At 54.5% G+C, this 19289-nt stretch overlaps 2 protein-coding genes across 3 annotated transcripts in view; both read right to left on the reverse strand.

The window, feature by feature from the left end:
- The window catches only part of LOC120370512 (proton-coupled amino acid transporter 1-like), a 43992-nt gene extending 40154 nt beyond the window's left edge, over positions 1-3838 (reverse strand). The window contains exon 1 of one of the 2 annotated variants that reach the window (XM_039485344.1): positions 3700-3838. The gene's annotated coding sequence lies outside the window, so the exon portion shown is untranslated. The remainder of the gene's footprint in view (positions 1-3699) is intronic. The other variant, XM_039485345.1, reaches the window with a different exon arrangement.
- Positions 3839-7478: 3640 nt separating this feature from the next.
- GM2A (GM2 ganglioside activator) lies at positions 7479-18034 on the reverse strand. Its single transcript, XM_039485654.1, has 4 exons — positions 17675-18034; positions 14028-14180; positions 11027-11209; positions 7479-9779 (listed from the first exon to the last, which is right to left on the reverse strand). The coding sequence occupies exons 1-4, from the start codon at positions 17786-17788 to the stop codon at positions 9624-9626; spliced, it is 606 nt and encodes a 201-aa protein (XP_039341588.1). The 5' UTR covers positions 17789-18034; the 3' UTR covers positions 7479-9623.
- Between the last annotated feature and the right edge of the window lie 1255 nt (positions 18035-19289).

The following is a 19289-nucleotide window of genomic DNA, read 5'->3' on the forward strand; positions in this document are numbered from 1 at the left end:
AGCCAAACGTAGCACAGACAGAAGTCACACAAGCTTCCTCCTACACAGCCCTGCCCAATGCTATTAAATCCTGACCTTAAAAGTATAACCCCTGCTGTTCCCCTCCTGGCTCCCCACACTGCTGGGAGTGCACCCCACTCCCAGGCCTACTGCTAGCCCAATATATGTTGGAACATAAACATTCTCTCTCCAAATGCTCTCAGCAAGCGATCAGCAGATCTCGGTTAGAACTGTAGCGGGAGGAAAGCAAGGCTCTGCATATAGACTATTTGGATAAAGCACATGTATTAACCTGCTCCTCCACTACCCGAGACAGCGGTCACTCTTAAGAGGTTCATTTCAACCCAGAACCCTTTGCTCCAAGGTAGTCAATCATCTTATCCTGTTGCAGTCTCCCTGCGGTTAGAGTCAAGTCCACACTCCTCCTGCTGTTAGAAGTTTTACAGCCATGGAAAAGTACATACTAGAATGATGAGGCAGCTGGGAAGCTCAGGTTCCAACTGTCCTTCAAGCTACCTTTCTCCTTCCTTAGTCAGCATGGCACCTATTTCTGTCTCACCTGCAGTTAGTTTACATCAGCCCCTCCTGTCCTGGAGACCCAAGTGGTTTCCTTCTCATTCAGAAAAGGCCCCCTCAGATAACGGGTGTTACGGGGGGGGAGGGGGGTGGGAGAAAAGAGGTCTCACCACACTGCATCCTCTCCTAGTACTGCTCTTATTTCTGAGCAAGCCTTAACCCTAAATCAGCTGGCACAGAACACGCCTTGTGGGTCACCACAGTGGCCTACAGGAAGTCCATTGCACCAAGCAGCGAGGAAGGCAGGTTTGAATTGTGGCGAGGCAGTCACGCAAGGCCAGCGCACTGCTGCAGAAGTGCTGCTTCTAGTTTCCATGGTAAAGGCGAGATCTACTGCTCCACAGCAGCATCTAACAAACCTGGATGATCCCCCTTCTCAACAGGGAGGGGAGTTTTGCTGAAAAGAGGTGAGCGCCAGGTTATCAGGATGGGGACGGGAGGGCTCCTCCTAGAGCAGGGGTTCTCAAACTGGGGGGGTCAGGACCGCTCAGGGGGGGTCGCAAGGTTATTACCTGGGGGTGTCACGAGCTGTCAGCCTTCACCCCAAACCCCGCTTTGCCCCCAGCATTTATAATGGTGTTAAATATAAATTAAAAACACTTTTATATAAGGGGGGGGTCGCATTCAGAGGCTCGCTGTGTGAAAGGGGTCACCAGTACAAAAGTTTGAGAACCCCTGTGCTAGAGGTTAGAGACGAGGTGTAAGCATTCACGTGAAACTAACATCATAGTTCAAAGGGCCAAAATCCACTGAAGGCCGGGATGAATTTATCCTCCAAAGCGTTCATTTAAGCTTCTGGCTTTAGGTGAATGAAGAAGAGAGGCTCACACAGCAAAGGAAGTGGAATGATATTCTGCAAGGCTTTGAGAAGGGACAGCATGGGGAAGATAACTGAAGAGAGAAAGCGAAGCCTTTGGGAAGGTGCAGGCTTGCGCCAGACCCCACCATCCCTAACCCAAATAATTACCTTCCCCGCCTAGAAAGAATGAAGTGAGTGAAAAACATAGGTCCCCAATAGAAGAGCAAGGAGCCATCTCCTTCATGCTTAGCTCAGCTTCAGCCAAGCCATTAAAATGGGGTCCTGCCCAAAAGGCAATTAGCATAATTTCAAATCCAGTCAGTAATGCAGCTCGATCCCCCCAGCTCTTGGGCAGATTCATTTCCAAATTCTACCCATGCCCGCCAAAACAATTGGCGATACTTTTACAAGCAGCATCCTATCCACTCTCAGACCAGGCAGATGTAAATGGCAGTGGCGAGGGAATTGTTGGTGTATGTACTGTGAACAGTAAAGGCAATTGTCAGCCTGGGGATCAAAGAGAAACTCTTCCAACAAAGCAGTCTGACTGTAATTACACAGCAACCAGCTGCACCGCCTACTCTGCATGGCTCATCTAGAAACAAACCATTAGTGGAGCAGGGAGCCTGACATGCTATTTGAGGCTCACATCAGTGATGTTCTCTATACAAGAAACAACATAGTTATGTTATCCTGCTCTCCAGTCAGCACTCAATTCCTCCCTTGAATTTTCCCAGAGCACACCTCGCTGCTCTTCTCTTTTGAAACCCAGGCAGATCTGCCCATCGTGACTTGACATCTACATTTCTGGATTAAAGATTGCACAGTAGCAGGAAGCACAAGAGGTCAATTTCCATGCAATCAGCAAGAAGGAGAACCACTAAGACGGTTTGGAAAAGTACTGACAGGAGAAAGAGGGTTTCCCTCTCATTGATGCAGTTCTCAGCTAAAAGCAAAACCCACCAAGTTATTTCCTCATCACTTACAGAGAGTCGAGACAAGGACATTCAGTCCTGCCTCTGACCATGCAGGCAAGTTTACCCAAGAACCGTCCCTCTGAAGTCACTGGGGCTACCGAGTGCATAAAGATAAGCATGTGTGTAAGCATCAGCAGAGTCTAGCCCTTTGAGGTCAAGATTCTACCTCCAGAATTGAAGTGGAGGAGCCATTTCCGCCTTATTATGGGTTTTCTACTGGTCTGGTTTGGACACGGAAGGTTGGGGGGGCTGATATTCCTTTCAAAATGAAGGTGCTGTTCAGATCTCCGGAAAGACCTTCATAATTTGAGTTCTGTGTCAGATGCCAGGGCTCTTTTCTGTCAGTGTTCTCCAATGCCTGTGAGATGACGTGCAGCACCAGTGCTCTGAACGCCCCTCCAAATTACTCACCCTCCACAGGCAATTTGTATTTAGCAAACTGCCCTCATGACTCCAGCTTGCCCGTGTGTGGGCGGCTCTGAGGCACTGACAAGCATTTCCCTGTAGCTGCTCTGTTAGGTAGTTTGCTTTGCCCCGGCCTGACACACACGACCCCACCTCTCACTGCTCCACAGCATCTCCAGGTGATACTTAGTATCTCCAGTACAGATGATACTTAGTGCAACTTCGACTAACAGACACTGCCCACTACTTACTCTTCCTCCCCCCCTCCCCCCCCAACCCCATGCACCATATACACGGGTCACCCAGGTGTATGGTCAGCTTTAACTGGCACTACCGAGCACAGCCTCTATGCGGGGCACATACCACCTGGTTCACACTACCCCCAACATAACCCTCCCCTTGCACAGTACAACACCCAGGCTGTCTCACTGCACCCCTGTTCTGCTGCATGCGCCTGCAGCCCCAGATTCATCCCCACCCTGGAGGTGGCTACCCCTGGGCTTTAACTCCCCAGCGCAGCCCCTGCCTCCACCCCGGTGCCTGCAGACACCTGTCGCCCCTTCCATGCAATTAACACTGCAGAGGGCTCCCGAGGGTGCACTCTCCCCTTGCAGCCTCAGGCAGGCACTCGCACCCATCCCCCCAGGGCAGCGCCCCCATGCACGCACCCCCGATCCCCAGGCAGCGCCCCCCATGCACGCGCCCCCAATCCCCGGGCAGCGCCCCCCATGCACACACACTCCGGGCAGCGCCCCCCATGCACACGCGCCCCCGATCCCCGGGCAGCGCCCCCCATGCACGCGCCCCCGATCCCCGGGCAGCGCCCCCCATTCACACACACCCCGGGCATCGCCCCCCATGCACGCACCCCCAATCCCTGGGAAATGCCCCCCATGCACGCGCCCCCGATCCCCGCGCACGCGCCCCCAGCCCAGCACTCACCGGCAGCTGCCCGGCAGTCACCGGCCCCGCCCCTCCATCTTGCTTTTCCGGGTGCCGGTCACGCGACGCCCAGCCACGTGACGCCCGGCTCAGCTGACTCCCTCCCCCGCGGCTCCCTCGCCTCCCCGCCCGGCGTCTCCAGCCTGCGCGTGCGCAGTAGGAGGTTGCTGTGCCCCCTGGCGGCCGGAGCTGGCACTGCGCAGGCCGAGCGATCCGGCCCAGCCCCAGCCCGAGGGATCCAGGAGCAGAGCCCAGGCCAGGCTGGTGCACGGCGCTGGGCCAGCTCCGGGCTCCCTCTGCTGGTTCCCCTGCCTGGGCAGGGGCGGGGGGGTGCTTGCAGGGGGACCCCCTGGCCGGGCTGGTGCTGGGGGGCTGCTCCCCGGCATGTAACCCAGCCCTCTCTGCAGTCAGTGGGGAAGGCACATGCAGCCTGCTCCCCAGGCCCCCATGGCCTCCCCACGCCTGGAAGGACCAGTCAGGCCGCAGCCCGTCAGCAGACCGGCTGCCCGGGGCCAGGGTTCATCTCTTTGCAATGCTGGGCCTTTGCCCACTGGGGTTCGACAACCTCGAGGCTTCCTCGTTCCCAGCTTTTCCGCACACCCAGGGGCCGGGGGGATGAGACGCGTCCTTTGTTTGGCAAGGAAAGCTGAGATCCTGCTGGGCGCTGGTGTGGCTCCAGGACCTGCCCCACAGAGTCAAGACTTGGAAATGCTGTTCCCGCTGTGGGGGGTGCAGCTTGGAGCCAGAACTCGACAGGAGGAGAAATGCCCACTGACAACATCAGGGATGTGTTTCCAGGAGCTGCAGGTTTAGAGTGCTGGGCTTATGAATCCTGCATCAGCCTCTCACCCAAATGCTGTCACCCCAGTGCTCACGTGGCTGTAACAAAAGCCACCACTGCACTTGGCATGTTTCACTATCACAGAAATTGTATGGCATGCCATGAATGCTCACAGAGAAAGGAGCGTGCACCACTGAAGGGGCCAGAGCGGGAAGCGTGCACCAGGGACACACACCCAGGCTGGGGCCCTGTGTCTGGGCAATACCAATGATGGGTTATGGGGAGGAGAGCGTGCACGGGGAGGCCTGGCTAATGCTATGTTCAGGGCAATGCCGGTCAGAGCCTGAGTTGCACCAAGTGACACCTGAATTGGAGAATCTGTGGAGTAATTGACCCTGGGGCATACGTCAGAGCAGGGGCACAGTGGTCTGGGGAAATGTCTAGTGAGAGCAGCTGCTGGGAAATGCTGCCCCATACGGGGAAGCTGGGGGAGAATTCCTCCAGGCAGTCTGATAAATGCAAATTGCCTGACACCCAGGGCCCTTCCGAGCCCAGCGGTGTATTAAGAGGGGGATTTTGCACCTCCTTACTGAGATCCTTTGATACAGCTGTGTGGGTGCCCAGGACGAGGGAACATTGCAAGTTCAGCGTGAGATGCACTGAAAGCAGCACGGGATAGGAGGGGTGGGCAAACTTTTATGGCCTGAGGGCCACATCTGGGTATGGAATCATAGAATCATAGAATTCAAGATCAGAAGGGACCATTATGATCATCTAGTCTGACCTCCTGCAAGATGCAGGCCACATAAGCCGATCTACCCACTCCTTTAGCAAGCGACCCCTGCCCCATGCTTCGGAGGAAGGCGAAAAACCTCCAGGGCCACTGCCAATCTGCCCTGGAGGAAAATTCCTTCCCGACCCCAAATATGGCGGTCAGCTGAACCCCGAGCATGCGGGCAAGACTCTCCAGCCATACCCTCCAAATTGTATGGCATGCCATGAATGCTCACAAAATTGGGGGTTAGGGTGTAGGGGGCGGGGTGAGGGCTCCGGCTGGGGTACGGGTTCTAGTGTGGGGTTGGAGATGAGCGGTTGGGGGTTCAGGAAGGTGTTCCAGGCTGGGGCTGAGGGGTTCGGAGGGTGGGGGCAGAATCACGGATGGGACAGGAGGTTGGGGCACGGGAGGGGGTCAGGTTCCAGGCAGCGCTTACTTCAAGCAGCTCCCAGAAGCAGCAACATGTCTCCTCTCCAGCTCCTACGCAGAGGTGCAGCCAGGCAGCTCTGCACACTGCCTGCACGGCCAATGGGAGCTGCAGGTGCAGCACTTGGGGCAGCGTGCGGAGCCCCCTGGCTGCCCATAAACATAGGAGTCAGAGTGGGGACATGCCGCTGCTTCCGGGAGCCATGCAGAGTGAGGCAAGGCCCAGACCCCGCTTCCTGACTGGAGCACTGGAGTGGAGCAAGCCCTGGACCCCACTCCCCGGTGGGAGCTCGCGGGCTGGATTAAAACATCTGAGGGGCCAGATGCAGCCCCCGGGCCGTAGTTTGCCCACCCCTGGGACAGGAGCTTAGACCAGCCGGGGAATCCACTATCACTTGCTCCAGCCAGTGCTGTCAGCCCATCATGGTCATCAAACCAACTCACCAGATTTTCATTTACATTTAAAATAAAATCACCAGTTCTAATTTTACCGAAGGCCCAAGAATCACTCAGCCCTCTAGTTAAAAAGTTTTATTAAGCACTCGTTGTGGCACCAGCACTAATAGCCGCTGCCTCCCAAAAAACCAGCAGGCTTCAGCTAAGCAGTAAGGATGCAGGAGTTGGCAAGATGGTTAGTGCTTCTCCACACAGAACAAACCAGAGCAAAACCCACTGGCTGTTAGGACATTGTATAGCGTAGCAAGTTTAGGAAGCAGAAAGGTGACCAACGGTCTTTGTCTCTTAAACCTGTCATGAGCACACAGACTGTGCAAAACATAGTGATTAGCATTGGGTTAAAGCACAATCACAGCAGCCCATGGACTGCGGGCATTCAGTAGTTTAGGCTTATAAAGTGCTTTGCAGATCAGCCCTACACAGCTGCTAAGTAGTAGTATTAAGGTGTCATACCCAGGTATCACAGATGTAATACAGAGCAGGGTGAGCAGTGGCTGTCACATGTGCGTGCTCAGAGGGTAGACAGAATACATGGTGATGTACCACAACAGCACAGGTGTGCACTGCTGATGTCATACACACCTGCCTTGCATGAAATAATACAGGAGAGGGTGTGCGGTGACTGTCTTATCTACACAAATCGACTGTAACAATACAGGGTACAAGGTGGGGATGGCATGGCACACACATGCACCTCAGCTGCAATAGCACGTGTGCAGTGATGGTTTAAATTGACTCACAGCTCAGGTGCACTAACACAGCGACGGTTGTATACATAAAAACGAGGAGTCCGGTGGCACCTTAAAGACTAACAGATTTATTTGGGCACAAGGTTTCATGGTTAAAAAAAACAACACTTCTTCAGATACATGGAAGAAGTTCTCCATGCATCTGAAGAAGTGAGGTTTTTTACCCAAATAAATGTGTTAGTCTTTAAGGTGCCAACAGACTCCTCGTTGTTTTTGTGGATACAAACTAACAGGCTACCCCTCCGATGGTTGTATACATACAGCTCCAGTGCAATAATATGGGACGGGGTGTTCAGTGATTGGGTTATGTATTCTACACACATCTTAGGGTCAGCTGCACTGAACTGGGTCTGCAGGTGCAATGTCAGCCCTGCATGTGAATTGGGAGGCAGGGACTTACAGTGCTGAAAAAACACCACCCAAGCAATTTGATCCCATACCCACTGAAATCAACGGCAAAGCTCCCATTGACTTAACAGTGCAGAACCGCACCCAAAGTGAACAAATCAACAGCCCACAGTACACCGGATTAGGGTCCTGACTACCTGTTTCCTGGGGCACATCCTGAGCTACAACAATTTACTCCAGAGACTCTTCTCCCTAGACCGATGAACCACGCCCTGTAGAAAGTCTGATCAGCACATTTTCGGGTGCACCAGTACTTTGCTGTAGCTGCTAAATATGCTGGCTGCAAACCTAAGAAGTTCTAAACTCATTTGTTCCTCTGCCCAGGACATGGCGGTGTGACTGCCTGCCTCACGATGGGTTAGCACCTTTAAGAAATGGTCACTCTAACACTGTGATCGAGAAGTTCAGTCGGGCGATTTTCAATTTCATAATTACACTGCTTGGAATCCTCATCAGCCAATCAAATTGTTCCTTTGGTTCAAGCCATCACAACCACATCCTTTTTAGAGTAGGAGACGCCCAGAGCAGAATGTGTCATTTGGTCCCCTGGTAGTGAGAATATTAGTACATTGCTTTCTTGGTTTGTTCCCCTTTTTTCAATGCAGACATGGGCGAGAGATAATGTCCATGCTGTTGAAGATCTGTCTCTTTGGCTGGCGATGCCCACCCTCCCGGCTCGCCTCATATTACCATAAGCAATGATTTCTTCGGAATGGACCTGGTCCAGCGTGGTCCTGTTTAGGAAGGTTATTTGTTGTCAGAGAATTCAGTGCTAGCTGTACAGCTCTTCGTGTTGACAGGTTTCCTGCTGCTGCTGCCCAGGTTGACTCAGAAACATAAGAAGTGCCACCCCAAGATAGACCAATGGTCCATCTAGCCCAGTATCCCGTCTCCAGCAGTGGCCAGTAAGAATGAACATCTCATCTCTCCAGTCCAGTGTCACGGCACACATGCCTGGAGGGGGCTTGCACGTGCATCTCTCCAGTCAAGTGTTGGGGCACACATTCCTGGAGGGGGCTTGCACCCTCAAAGTATACAAGACGGCACTCCTGACCGGCAATCAACCCCCACATTGCAGAGAGGGGCAGCCAGCTATAAGCCTCTTTTCCTTTTTCCAACTGATTGTTTACAAGAATTATTTCTTTCTATTTTCTTCCTTCAGTTTTGTATTCTAAAATTCCCTGTGTGATATTTTAAAAAAAACCAGACAAACAAAAACAGCCCCACACCCCAGCCAACAGATGGCAAAACCCCCTGGGACGGTAGAGGTTAACTAGGCCACTCAATGGGTGGAATATTGTGACACCCCATTTTGTTTACACCAGTCAGCTGGAGGGCTACCAGGCCCTCCCATTGTTACTGACTGGAGGGGGTGGAGAAGGAGGCATTAAGCAACATGAAGAATGCAATTTCATTACATATGTGGGGAAATAATCAAACTAGACCCCCGCCCCGCCCCCAGGCTGGCTTGTAGCACAGCGATACAACTCCCTCAAGGCGAGTGCGTGCACAGGGGACATTCTGGCCTGGAACGCAGCTCCGGAAAGCTGGAGCCACCACTACGATATGACGGAAAGACTCAGCATTGGACCCGAGCCAGCAGTTTAACCTGATATTTCCTAGGATCAGAGAAGTCTGGGGCAGAAAAGACCCATATGGCCATCCAGCACATAGCGCTGCAGTGCGGGGCGTTCCCCAGCAAAGCGCAGCTGGGAATCAAACAGCAACTGTGATGGGCAGTTCTGTTTAGTGCTGAGTGCCTCCCTATGGGCCTGATCCCTACGGGCCTGAAATCAATGGGGGGGGGTCTATTGACTTCAGGGAATCAGCCCAAAGCTGGCATGGTGAATGGTGCGCAGCCGACCAGGACCGGGAGAGGGGTGGAGGGAAGGGATCTAAGCCCTGCTGGGAAATGCAACAAGTAGGGCTGCAATTTTAGGGACTGTGACAAAGACTCAAGTCTCCTCGCTAGGAGCCGGACCCTTGGAAAGGCTCCTATTGACTTCAACAGGCTTTGAATCAGGATCAGGAGGGACCCAACCCATCTGCCAACCTTGCCCACCTCTAAGTCCACCCTGCACAGAAGACAAAGGCCTCCCCCTGCCACCCCCCCCCCCCACCATTGGCCCTTTTTCTGAGCGGGAGAAGGGCGAACAGAGGCGGGAAAGGGCAAGCAGCAGCTGTGAGGGCAGGCGGCAGCAAGAGGCAGCAGAAGGAGGAAGAGAGCTGCCAACCGGCTCTGGTGTGTGTCTCCGCCAGAGAGAAGAGCAAGGAAACGCGGCAGCCTGCAGCGGGGGGTGGGCTCGTGGTCGGGCAGGGCTGGCCAGCCTCACTCGGAGTGGAGGGACAAGGCCACCTGGACACAGGCGAGCTGCTTGGCACCGCTGCTCAGGACAACCTGGACGCGGTAGTCGCCATTAGTCAGCCAGGAGGGCAACTGTATGATGGGCAAGTAGAACTCACTGGATGGCAGGGAGTAGGAGCCCTACGGAGGGAAACAGATGCCAAGTCGTTAGCACACAGCAGCTCTCGCCTCACCCCACCACCGGCCTCTCCTGCCCCAAGGTACAAGCCCACTGAGGGGTGACCCCCACCAAGCTTTCCGCTTCTGCCCCCATCTGCTCCCTGCCCTGCACCTCTTGTGGGATTTTAGTCATTCTCAAGATGAACAAATCAAGCATGTTCGAATATCCATAACTACTGATCACTAATTACTTCCTCACTGGTGCTCTTTGCCACCCACCCATCCCTGGGGGCACCCTGCAGCCCATTGCCCAGTGATTTCCAGTTCAGCCTCTGTGCTTGGTTCAGAGAGCTCAGCACCTCTGGGTTTCCGCCTGTATTCCCAGGCCCCATTTCCACTGTCCGGGCTAGCTCAGGATGACTGGCTCTGGCAGTGTCTGGAAGGTGACTTCCTCCACTCCAGCCAGCTTCACCACTGCAGGCAAGTTACTCTCTGCCCCTGATCTGGGAGACTTCCCCAGGCCAGAGTGAGCCCAGCTGCCTTTGGGGCAGTGTTTCCCAGCAAGGTTACAAACAACCCCCAGCTGGCAGCAGCGATCAAAGTGAGCTGACACCGGATCAAATTCGTCTGGAACCCTCCTTCTGAGGCCAGTCGAAGCGCAAGAAGATCCAGTGATCACACAGCGACTGAGCCCCCCCTCAGGGACTCCCTCACTCCCAGCCTAGGCCGCAACTCCGGGGGCCTTCCTGCACTGCTGACCCACAACGGCTGCAGATTGCCCCCAGGGATGGGGAGGCAAAGCCCAGACCCCCCTGGCACGGGCCTGCTGGACCCAGACTCTGCCTGATTCCCCACTGCCTTGCACCGGGTGTGCAAAGTGGGTGCTTCGGATTGGGTCAGAACAGGTCCATCTAGTTCAGGACCCTGTCTCCACCAACGGCCAGTTCCTCTGACCTGACCCACAGGCTGCAAGGCAATGGAGAATCCAGCCAGCTGACCCGCTGCCCTCTAACTCCCCCTTCTCTCAGCTGCCGGTTCTATTCCCTCCTCTCCAAGCGCTCACAACGCCCCTTCCCCAGCACCCAGACAGCTGACTGAGAGGGCAAGGGGAGAGGAGGGCTGCTGTGCTGAACAGGGGTCCTGGACTTAGGGGTTGTGACCACCCTGCCCTTTCCATGTGACAGGAGGCTCCCTGCTGGCTCGTGGCTAGACGGGAAGCAGGGGGTCCTGACAAGGAACACGCAGAGAGCGGCTGGCTTAGGGCTTACCGGTTTGAAGGGGCAGTGGCAGGGGATGCCGTAGCTGAGCAGAGGCTCGGGGCATGGTGATCCGGGGGGGATGGCGTTGTCCAGGATTCTGCAAAGGCCATCATACGTGCAGCTCCCGATCTCGTCCACGCAGGGGATCTTTATCCATATGTCAACTATGTTCTTTTCCACGGTAAGCACCGCCTGGGACAAAGGGTTGCACACATCACATACCAGAGAATCCCAGCTGGTTCGGTCTCCCCTCCACCCTTCTCCTGCTCCAGGAAGCCTTCCTCTGCAACCTTGCCATACACCAGCTTTTCTGACCAATCGGTCCATGGCCCATCTTGGTGATTTTCGATTGTAAGCTCTTCCAGGCTGGAAAAGCACCTCCCTAAACTGAAGACACTGGTACTGCTCCAGACTGACAGATCAGAAACCAACCCTATGTCTGCAAAGTGCTGAGTTCTTAGGGCACAATGCAAGAGATTTTTAGGAACAATAACACCTGGGGAAACCTTCCCCGGACTGCAGGTTTCCTATTCAGAACAGCCCAATGGAGACCCATCCTCTTTAATTCTGTTCCCGAAAAAACACACGACTCTACCCAGATTCTAACCCCTCACTATCTCTCTGTGGCACCCCTAACACAGTGGGACCTCGATCTAGGCAACTTCCAAGCATTACCACAACACAAACACGAAATAACAGCGATGGGAACAGCAGTAAAGGCTGCGAAGTCTTGCCCTTGGAGGTGCCGGCACACAGCTCCCGCCGAACTCCAGGGCAGAATCTGACCCACTCTGATTCCTTGGCATGAGCAGCAGCGTGATAAAAACACCACAAGGAGCAGCAGAAAGTTGATCCAGAGCCACATTCCACTAAATAAAAGAAGCGGGACAGAAATGTACTGTCCTGGGCAGCAATTCCCGTTTCGCCTTGCTGGGTGCTTGGCACCGTTGCAGCTGCCCGGCTGAGGGACAGGAGGCATTTGGGAGACCGGGGTGAAAGGCGGGCTGGTTCTTCTAACTTCTGCAATCGCAGCTGTGTCCTGGAGTCAGCCCTGGTTTCTTCCTGCCCCAGCGTCCCCAGTGAAACCAGCAGCCATCTCTCTGCCTGCTGCAGCCAGGACAGGTCACGCCCTGCGTCCTCGTTCAGGCCAGAGGTAGCTGGCGTGCCAGGCTAGCAAAGGGGAATTCCCACTGGCTCAGCCCAGCGCCGGCAGTGACCTGCCCAGATGGAAAGGGCAAGGGAGAATCAGCCCTGCTATCATTCGCTACGCACACTCTTGGGAAAGAACACTGGCTCTGCAGGCGGGGCGGCCTGCTGCTTAACACCCTGCATCAGAGACTGGATGGGAGAGTCCTGCCCCTGCAGAGCAGGGCCCAGGGCAGAGCGGGTGTAACTGCCCCCATCTGGCCAAGCCCTCGCCCACCACGCTGACACGAAGAAGGGCAGGCCGGGACTCGCAGTGTCACTGACGGGAAGGGAGCCCTGCAGCGAGGCCTGCCTCCCACACCATGATCCAGCTCACACGACAGGGGAACTTGGTGAATCAGAGCCACCAGCAGCCCTTCCGCTTTCAGCAAGGCTGAGGAACAGCTGAGCCGGCCGCTGCAGCCTTCGCACATAGCCCTCAGGCCCCCTCCAAGGGGCACACGCCTGCAATGCCCACCCCTCAGCCATGTTTGCAGCCTGGGCGGTGCGTGTCACTAATCGGTAAAGGCCAGACCCTCTGCCGGGGGTCCCAGGAAGGCGTGGGGGCTCAGGAGGGCCCCAGCCCCCCAGCTGCAGCGGGTGCTGTGCGCATGCAGAGGAGCTATAAGGAAAGGATTCTGTTCGTTATTGGCGTCTCCGCAATCAGGAGCCTAGTCTGGCATTTGGGGGTGGGTAATGGGTCTGCTCCCCCTGGCCAGAGTTCTGGGGGGGGGGGGTCACCTGGTAGAGAGGCATCTCCCACCTGCCCCTCTGCATCTCCTGGTGTCCTATCCCTCCCCCCATTCCTCTTCTCTCGTTTCAATTTCCAGTGAAGGTTTCCCCTTGTCTCTTCCCCTCCTCCTGACCGTAATCTGACTCCCCCACTCAGGGTCTCTGATTTCTCTGCCCACCAGCATCCCCCTTCTCATTGCTTCTGTGTTCCCTCCTTCCTCTCGCTCCCTCCCCCTGTGTTTCCTCATTCTCTGAACACTTCCTTGTGGCCTTTAGCTCGGTGAAATCATTCCCCACCCGGGCGAAGAAAGATCAAGGAAACGGCCCCCGTTGGAGCTCGCCGCATCTAAAACCCTCGGCCTTATTCTCAAAGGTGCTGAGCGCTCAGCAGCTCCCGCTGGCTTTGCTGGGATCTGCAGGTGCCCAGGATTTGCCAACCAGGCCGCGGCAGTTTCGGTGCCCGCCTTCCTCAGATTTGGCTGCGTTCCCTCAGAGGCGAGTCTGAGACTCATTCATCACCCTAGTCTAACACAGACGCTGCCAGGTTGCTCCAGGGAGTGGGAGGTGGGAGCAGCTTGGATCTTACCCAGTTCCACTTCGCAGGCCGGGCGTGGGGCGCAGAGAGGGGTGGGAAGTCACAAGGGAGTGACTACACACAAATAAATGGGCTGCTTTAACTTTCCTGAAGGAAGGGGAATGGCTATTGTGGTACAAGCACCTTTCTGCCCATATAACTGCATCCGTCCTAGGGGTTGCACTGACCCATTTTAGTGAAAAGTTGTCACCCAACAGCCAGACCGTGCACAGACCAAGCCAGCCTTCGGTCCCCCAGCAGCAAATATTGCTATGAATCAGAAACTCTGGGCCCTGGAAACTGACTGCAGCAGTGGAAGGTCTGGGGCGGGAAACACGCCCCAGGTCTAGCAATCCCCATTTATTCACACCTGTTGGGCATTTCAGAGAATTGAAAGGCCGCCGGGGCCAGGTGTTGTGGTGGCTTTGGGCACATTCTTTGCCAACACTCCACAGCATGTTAATGGGCAGATCCTGTGTCTGAAGAGGCCTCTCTGGCGGGCTTGCCTTTTTCACATACCTTCAGAGGTGAGCTGATGTCAGCTTCACTGGAAACCGCCACGCTGACTTTCAGGTTCCCGGGGATGTGGATCGGGTCCGGAGCTACGGACAGACTCTTAATCATAAAGGGATCGGTCCCATTGCCACAGTTCTTCCACGAGAAGCCACCAAGCTACAGGATTGAGCAAAGGAAAGGGTTAAACCATCTCTGCACTCTGCTGGGCTGGCTGGAAAGACGGCAGCTGCACTGCAGAGTTCTGGAGTGTGACAGCCCCTCAGAATTCTATTGTGGGGGCAGAGAACCCCATCCATTTCTCACTCACACACACACATACACCACACGCGCGCACACACACACACACACAGAGGGAAATGAGCTTTTCAGACGTGCAGTCAAATGCTGAAGAAATAATAACACTGTACTAACATTTCAGGAGGAGATTTTCAAAAGCTCCCAAGGGATTTAGGAGCACAATTGCCATTGCCTCTGGGATCCTAAATCCATTGGGCATTTTAGAAACTCTCCTCGGGCAATAATTATAAAGCCTTTTAACACATTTGAGCCCAACACATGCTCCTCTACCGGCATTTCCAAGCTTCCTATTGAACAATGCTTATAAAAACATGCATCTCCCAGATTTAACGTGTGCGTAGAAATAGCATATTCGCCGCTGACATCACCAACAAACACCAGACTCTGAAACTCAGAGGGCTTGTTTTATTAACAGGTTCTGAATGGAGTATATATGGCCTAGTCTACACACACAGTAGCACCAGTGTAATTGAAGGTGTGGTTTTATACTGATTTAGTTAAACCAGTGCAGCTTTGTGTGTGGACAGTCTTAAATTGATTTAAATATGGTTTAATACCAGGTTAGCTGGTGTGGGTAAATTAACAAGTGCAAGCTAAACCACCAGAAGAGTATCTACAGTGGTTTGCCATATGGACTTACCTACACACAGAAGTTGTCCCAGTTTCACTTAAATCGGTTTTGTTACACCAATGCACCAACTTTTGTGCACAGACTCTTATATTAGTTTAAAACTGGTTCGATCAGTTCAGCTTGTACCAGTAAATTTAACACAAATTACACCAATATAAACCAGATTTAAGCTGGTATAAGAGCATCCATGCACAAACCTGCACTGGTTTAACTGAACTGGTATAAAGTCACACCTCCAGTTCAAACCAACACAACTTTGTGTGCACGACTGGGGCTAAATCAAATTAAAACCAATTTCATTCAAACAAGTGAAACTTCTGTGTGTAGACAAACCATTCGAAACCAAAGTCTATTTACCCACAGGACAGGTACAGCAGAAGCAACAACAGTTTCATTGGGCATCCCCTCACATGGACTCATCAGCATACCTTGCTCCCGTATTGGGACAGACTGGTTCTGCGGGGACAACCCCTCTGATTTACAGTCGGTTCCATCCCACTGATGTCAGGGGGATAGCCAACATGTCACCAAGAGGAGAACTTGTCCCAGTAGCCCACCTCTGTCTAGTCCTAGTAAATTTCAGCATGAAGCGTTCTGCTGGAGTGGGTATATATCTATAGATTCACACCTCCAATATAAGAACATAGGACTGGCCACAGTGGGTCAAACCAATGGTCCATCTAGGCCAGTATCCTGTCTTCTGACCGTGGCTGGTGCCAGATGCATCAGAGGGAACGAACAGAATGGGGCAATTACTAAGTGGTCCATCTCCTGTCATCCAGGCCCAGCTTCTGGCAGTCAGAGGTTTCAGGCCACCCAGATCATGGGCTGCTTAGGATTTCCATGGAACATCCTGTGCTGCTTACTCAGAGTGCTTAAGTCTGAGTCATGGATAACTCTGCTCCTTCGAAATAACATTTCGCCAGCCACATCAAAGGCACATGTCCCCGGGAAGAGACAAAAGTCCAGGTCAAGTTTGAAGCTTTATCACTAAAGCCATTTACTTAGTTTGAGCGCAAACATGTGTCTGAGCAAGCAAGAGGCAAGGTTTTGTCCTCCTGATAACTAAAACAAGCCCAGCCCTCTGGGAGGGGCCACTACAGAACTGACCAATGTGAGCCCAGAACTGTCCAATGTGAGGAGTAATTGTTCTGACAGGTGAGGGCTATACGGGAAAGTAGGGAAATGCTGCTTCCACCGGAGTTATAGGCAGACATCTCTGCACCTCCCTTCCCAAGCTGCACCCCTCAGCTGCAGTGAGGCTCCGGGCCATGCGTCCATGTCCGTTCTGCAGCCTCTGTACATGCTTAGCTGCCTAACCTGCAGTTTTTGGACAGAGCCTCTGGCTCTGGGGAGGTCTCTCACACCCACACGACTCTCTCCAGCCTCTCACGACTTTGGCTGGTGAGCTGGTTGCCGCAAAAGCGGAACTGAGATTTAAAAGAACAAAATGAGAACTGAAAGTTGGGCAGGCCTCAGATAAGGCAGCACCTGTTCCTGGCCTCTGTGCTGGCTCTTCTGAGGTCACGGGCTGTTACTGCACAGATTCAACAACAATGCAATCTATTGCATGTCTGACTTACATGGCAAGGGCTCCAGGAGGCGGGTAAGGAATGGGGCAGCCATTAGGAACAGCTCAGGCCGCAGTTATCCATAGTATGCGGGTATGGCTGAGGGACCTTGGTGGACAAGCATCCGTGTCACCAAACCACCACTACGGAGACCCTCTCTGGCCATGGACACAGGCAGTGCCGGCTGACAGAAGGGCAAAGCCTGGGGGGTCTGATTCTCCACCTGGTGCCATCATTTGTACCCACGCAACAGGAGCTCAGCGCACTGCCCCATCAGGACCGCAGCAATTCACACCTGCTTGGCACAGGTGTAAACAACTCCACAATGTTCAGGGATTCGAGCTCCTTGTTAGCAGCACCGGGTTACAGGCTGGCAAGCAGCCCTGCTCTCACACATGGGCGGGCAAGCAAGCAGGGTGCTACACCCGTAGGAATCCAGGCCAGCGCGCACCACTGCTCTCCTGGGGACAGACGTGGGTGCATAGCCCCATGCTGCCAAGGACGACAGGTGGGTAAGCAGTCCTGCCCCTCATGCTAAGAGTCCCTGCTCCCCTCCAGCCTTCAGAAATAATAACGATACAGAGCTGGCGCTTAGAAAGGGCTTTTCGTTAAAGCCACACTTCACTTTTCCTTCCAAATGGTTTGTTAATTTATAGCCCCAAAAAGGTTAACAAAAAAAATCAAAATCAAAATCGAAACGCGTTGAAACAACACGACGTCTCGACTGACCCGACAGGAATTCTTCTCCCACTCTCAGGTTGTGAAACCGCTGGAGATTTCGGCTCCTGGTCCCAATGCAGGAAGGGACCATTTTGGGACACCTGGAAAATTCTGGCCAGGCAGGAAAATCAATTCCCACCCAGCTCTCCCGCTCCTGCTGCTGCCAGGGGCTGGGACCTCGCTCCCCGCTCTCCGTCCACACAGGCCAGCCCACCCCAGGCAGCCGGGGCACTATCAGGCTCTGACACTTGGTTCGTGTGGGCTAGTGCACATGATAAAGTGACCAGACAGCAAGTGTGTAAAATCGGGACGGGGGTGGGGGGAACAGGAGACCCCAAAATCGGGACTGTCCCTGTAAAATCGGGACACCTGGTCACCCTACGCGAGAACCCGCCCCACTCCACAGCCCCGGGTGGGTGAAGCCCCCTTACCTTGCTCAGCCGCCGGGACTGAGGCCTCTCCACCAGGAAGGGCTGCCCCCAGCGGCCGCCCAGCACAGCTGGGCACAGCTGCAGGGCACAGAGCGCCAGGGCCAGCGCCTGCATCGCTGCTCGGCTGCGGGGCTGGAGCCGGGAAGGGAGGCGGAGCGCGATCGGGGAGGCTCCGCTCGGGACGCCGGGGCAGCCGGGCTGATGCCGGGTCTCTGTGCCGGAGCCACACGGGCAGCGTGCGGCGGCGGCGGCGGCTGGCTCGGCAGTTCCGCCTCTGGGCTCGCTCGCCCCCTCTCCCCAGCCGCTGCCCGGCCTCCGCTCCCGCCTCCTCGCTGCTCGCTTCCTCTTTCGCGTGGGTCTGGTCAACCCCCGGGCTGGAGGCGCAGGGAGCCGGGCCGGGGATGCAGGGAAAGGGGCCCTGCCCTCTGCCGGCAAGGAAGGGCTGAGCTCCCTCTATCTGCCCCGCCTCCCTTCCCATCAGCGCCCTAGCAGCCCCGCTGCTGCTTTCCAGCAGCCCCCGCCGTGGCCAGGCGCCGGCAGACCCAGCACAAGCCGGGCCCTGCCCCAAAGAGTTTGCAATCTAAGTAGAAGACAAGAGCCCACAGGTGAGTACCGACAGACACACCGGGGTAGCACAGGGAAATAGTGCCACAATGCTGGCAGTGATCTCGGCACACTGATTCCCCCAGGGCCCCTGCCAGTGGCACGGCTGACAATCAGCCACCCGACGGTACAGGACTATCCGAATAGTCCTACTGAGTGAGGCCGAGGGCCCATCTAACCCAGTATCCTGTCTCTAACAGGGACCAGTACCAGATGCTCCAGAGGAACATGCATCATGGACACTTAAGGAGCCGTGCCCATACGATGTTTTTTTCCTAGCCCCAGTCAATTAATGGTTGCTTTATCCTATATAATGTCACTATGGATGTTATTAGTCATATAAATGTCTAATCTGGTTTTAAATCCTGCTAACTGCTTGGTGTCAATGATGTAGAGTGGCAGTGAGTTCCACAGGTTAACAGCATGTTGTGTAAAACAGTAATCAGTGTCTCTACCTGAGCAGTGTTGGTATCTCCAAACCTGAGGCTTAGAACCCTTAACCAGCCCCTCCAGATCAGACCAAAAGTGCCACCGAACTTTTCCCAGTGTGTGGGTTTGTTCCAGGCAAACAGAGGCAACGTGTCTGGGCAGCAATACACCAGTTAGGGAAGATGTGGAGGAAAGGGAGGGGCAGGTAGTGAGGATCCAAGTTTCCTAGAATCTGTGTGAACCAGGAGAGGATTTGAACAGGAAGGGGACAGTCCAGGTCTGTGCTCCGTGCTGAAGAGCTTGGAGCTTTTGTTTTTTGTAACTTCTCAGTGCTTGAGGTACATACAGCAAAATGCACATCCAGAATTCCAGCAGGCCCATCACCACTGTGGGGTCAAGGCGGGCACCCCAAGGCTGTCTCACTCTGAGTGGGGGTCCAGCAGCGAGGAGGAGAAAATTGGCAGCGTAAGGCACTTGCTGAACATCAGGCAATCGGCACAGGCTCCGACTAGCTGCACCTCCATGACCTAATGTAAGAGAGGTGGGCCGGACTCTGAACACCCACAAAGTTATTTAACCCAAA

The sequence above is a fragment of the Mauremys reevesii genome, linkage group 8, assembly GCF_016161935.1.
Source record: "Mauremys reevesii isolate NIE-2019 linkage group 8, ASM1616193v1, whole genome shotgun sequence".
Taxonomy (NCBI): domain Eukaryota; kingdom Metazoa; phylum Chordata; order Testudines; family Geoemydidae; genus Mauremys; species Mauremys reevesii.